Consider the following 3,948-nt stretch of genomic DNA (forward strand, 5'->3'; position numbering starts at 1 on the left):
GCCCTCCCCCCTCTCCTCCAACCTCATCCCCCCCTCCGCTCTGCACGACGGCTTCACCAAGCAGCGCAGCAACGGGCAAGAGACCCGGAACGGGCGGACCCGGGGCGGGACGGGGGGCGGGGAGAAGGAGAACGCCAGCGGCATTCTGACCAATCATAGACACGCCGCAGGGGGCGGGGCCAAAGGCAGCCGCGGCAACAAAATCCGCAACAGCAAGAACCAGAACCAGAGGACCAGCGTCTCCTCTTCCTCCTCCTCCATCCCCACCTCCAACGGGGGGGGCATGGCGAGCAGCGGCCTGCTGATGTCGGCCATGGCGGCGTCGCCCTGCCAGCCTTCACGTCTCGCCCCGCGCTCTCAGATGATGAAGCGCAGCCCGCCGGCGGTGCCCTCGCCGCCCCGGCCCGTCCAGATGGAGAGGCACCTGGTGCGGCCCCCTCCCGCCTGCCCGGAGCCCAGCTGCCTGCTGCTGGACTGCGGCTCCGCCCACATCATGACCCGGGACGCCTGGCTGCGGGTCTTCACCTACCTGAGCCAGAGGGAGCTGTGCGTCTGCATGCGGGTCTGTCGGACCTGGAGCCGCTGGTCAGTGTCCGCGCCGCGGTTAGCCGCCGTCTGACCGGCTCCGCCTCCCGCTGACCGCCTGTTCCCTCGTCTCCGTCCAGGTGCTGCGACAAGAGGCTGTGGACGCAGATGGACCTGAGCCGCCAGCGCTCCATCACCCCCCCCATGCTGAGCGGGATCATCCGCCGCCAGCCCGTCTCCCTCAACCTGGGCCACACCAACATCTCCAAGAAGCAGCTGATGTGGCTCATCAACCGCCTGCCAGGTGGGACCAGAACCGGAACCGCCTGCTGTTTCCATGGCAACCAGTCTCACCTCTCTCTGCCTCCCCCCCTCAGGTCTGCTGGAGCTGGACGTGTCCGGCTGTCCCTGGACATCCGTCTCTGCTCTCTGCCAGGCCGTCTGTCCCTGCCTGAAGCTGCTGGACCTCAGCAGGGTGGAGGACCTGAAGGACTCCCACCTGAGGGAGCTGCTGGCCCCGCCCCCTGAGTCCCGGACAGGTGAGAAACCCCCTCACCCACAGACCCGATGCACCGCCGAGCGGACTCTGAGTGTTCTGTGCTCTGATTGGCCCGTCAGCTCACAGCGAGAGCAGAGCGGGACGCTTCCAGAACATGACAGAGCTGCGATTGGCCGGTCTGGATCTGACGGACGCGGCGTCCCGCCTCCTGGTGCGGCACACCCCCCACCTCACCCGCCTGGACCTGAGCCACTGCGTCAACATCACGGACCAGACGGTGCGGAACCTCACCGTCTCCCCCCTGAGGGAGAGCCTCACCCACATCAACCTGGCAGGTAGGGAGGGTCCAGTGCCCGCTGCTCCTCCTCTTCCTCCTCCTCCTGCTCCTCCTCCTGCTCCTCCTCCTTAGTCTGACTCTGTTGGTTCTGGTTCTGCAGGCTGTGTGAAGCTGACGGAGCAGAGCGTCCAGCTGCTCCAGTGCTGCTCCGCCCTGCAGACCGTAGACCTGCGCTCCTGCTCCCTCCTCTCCGCCGAGTCTGGACAGCTGCTCTCCTTCCCCTTCCATTCCGCCTCCTCCTCCTCTTCCTCCAACACCGCCTCCTCCTCCTCCTCAGCCCCCACCGCCGTCGCTGCTCTCTCCTCCTCCGCTGCTCCTGACGACAGAACGCTGCTGAAGAACAGCTAAGCCCTCTGGGTCATGTGACAGCTGCTGTGCTCAGCCTCTAAGCCCCGCCTCCGTCCTCGTTACACTACAGACCAGCGAGGAAGAGGAGGATGAGGATGAGGAGGGTACTTGGTGAAGGTGAATCGTAACCCTGAGCATGTACATATTTCTGGGTGTTTGTATATATCTGTAGTTTACTGTAAATGACCTTTGACCTCCCAACACTCCGCCCCCCTCCCTCCTGCGACCAATCACGGCGGCCCGTTCATCAGACCCCTCCCCCCCCCGAACCAGGACCCGGAAGCAGGTTCTGCTCCTGCTGCTGTAAGATCAGAACCTGTGATGAGTCCGGTTGGACGTTTACTTCCTGTTTAAACTGAGCCTCATCAGAACCCCCCTCCCCCACTTGTTTCTCAGGTTTTTTTGTTTTGTTTTGTTTAATTCGTTGGGCGGCGCCGCAGCACTTCCCGTCTGATCCAATCCCACCGGTTCTGGTCCGCCTCTGACCACCCTGGTTCTGAGTTGTGGGTCGGTTCTGGAGGAGACCCAGATCTGGTTTATGTTCTGGTTGGGATGACTTCTGATGAGGCAGATTGGGTCGGAGCGGTACCGGGTGGAGCCACACCCCCTGGCGCCTCCTCAGCTGGTTCTGATCAGTGTTTCTCCCGACAGCTGGTTGGTTCTGAACGGGTTCTTCAGATTTGGACCCAGTTTCATAATCTGGGTGGGTTCCTGGTTCTTACCTCTAGCAGAACGTTTAGACCCGATTGGATCCAGGATTTGTAAAATGAAACCGACCCGTTTTCTGACTAACCACATTTGGATTGAGGGCCCACAGAGCCTGACGCTGGTACCAATAGAAAAGGTTCTGAATCTGATCCCTGGCTGTTAGAACCAGAACCAGAAGTCGCCCTCCCTTCTGGGTCACAGTGAGCCGTACTGGACCTTCAGCAGAACCCATTAATTCTGATCCGGTTCCTGTCCAGCTGTGGTTTAAAGAACCAGCAGAGAGCGGAGGGAGGATTCTGAACCAGACTGGTTCTGATCCGCCGGTGGTTCCGAGCCTGCTGGGGGGGGGGGGCGTGGACCCGTCCATCTATTCCTGAGAGGGAAGCAGGGTTCTGATTGGTTCTGCTTGTCAGTGGTACCAGGAGGTTCTGGCTGACGGGCTGAATGTGGCGGCTCCTCCGCCCACGTTGTGCCATAAATGTTTTTTTTTATGTGTTTTTCAGTTGTTTATTTTTCCGGGGGGGGGGGGGTCTGATTGGACGAACATATCAGTTTGGATCTCGATGCACTGGATCAACCCAACGTTGCCCTGCTTCATGTTTTGGCCAAATGTTTTTTTTGTTTTTGTGAAAAAGGGCATTTCATGTTTCTTTGTGTTTCGGTTTGTTTTTATATTTTGTCCACGACTCTTCCGACTCGTCGACGGGAAACCAGGAAGACTTCGGAACAAACGCTGAAAACAGACAAAAAAAAGACCAACTCAAGGCAGCTACGTATGAATGACTACTGTACCACGAATAAAGAAGCAATGGGTTTGTTTTTACTCCTCGTGTCTCGTCTGGTTTATTCCTGATGTTCTGCTTCTCAGAAGAACCTGGAGGTCAAAGTTCATCCATTGATTTAACTCGGACGGTTCTGGGTCCGTCCTTCATGATGAACAGCTAACATGGTGGAACCACTGAGCTCTATTCACTGATTTCTGATCGCCTGCTGGTAGTACAGGGTGGAGTGAAGCCACCGGCCGCCATATTGGTACTCCCTAGCTAAACCGGTCCCGATGTAAACAATCTGTGCGCTACAGGATCAAACAATGATTTTCAGCTTAAGACTTAAAATAAATATAAAGTTATCACTTTGACACAGACTGGCTGCTTCACAGCATCAGCAGATTAACTTTAACTTAGAATAAAAAATAAGGCCAATCACATTGAATAGTCATTATGAAGTCAAATCATTTAATACAAATCCATCATAATAAAATGAATGTGTTAGAGAAGAATAATACTGAGCCAAATGTGCTAAATTGATGAACGTCTAATACATTGTTGTGGTAATTACATCTGATTATTTAAAAAAAAAAAACTATACAGGTATCTATGTACGCACAAACACGTACACTATCCAGTAATTAAATAGCTTTATTAATATATATATCATGTGTCAGAAATATTTTGCATGTTACATTGATAAAATAAATGTAGGAATTTTACCCATATATATATATATATATATATATATATATATATATATA

At 55.0% G+C, this 3,948-nt stretch overlaps 1 protein-coding gene across 1 annotated transcript in view; it reads left to right on the top strand.

Annotated features, from left to right (window-relative positions):
- Positions 1 to 2,492, top strand: part of fbxl19 (F-box and leucine-rich repeat protein 19) — a 16,436-nt gene extending 13,944 nt beyond the window's left edge. Inside the window, exons 7-11 of the mRNA XM_015394877.1 lie at positions 11 to 585; positions 666 to 829; positions 903 to 1,064; positions 1,144 to 1,359; positions 1,462 to 2,492. Of these exons, the coding sequence (XP_015250363.1) occupies positions 11 to 585; positions 666 to 829; positions 903 to 1,064; positions 1,144 to 1,359; positions 1,462 to 1,709 (1,365 nt within the window). The 3' untranslated portion in view covers positions 1,710 to 2,492. The remainder of the gene's footprint in view (positions 1 to 10; positions 586 to 665; positions 830 to 902; positions 1,065 to 1,143; positions 1,360 to 1,461) is intronic.
- Positions 2,493 to 3,948: the final 1,456 nt, after the last annotated feature.

The sequence above is a fragment of the Cyprinodon variegatus genome, unplaced genomic scaffold (assembly GCF_000732505.1).
Source record: "Cyprinodon variegatus isolate N-32 unplaced genomic scaffold, C_variegatus-1.0 Scaffold713, whole genome shotgun sequence".
Taxonomy (NCBI): domain Eukaryota; kingdom Metazoa; phylum Chordata; class Actinopteri; order Cyprinodontiformes; family Cyprinodontidae; genus Cyprinodon; species Cyprinodon variegatus.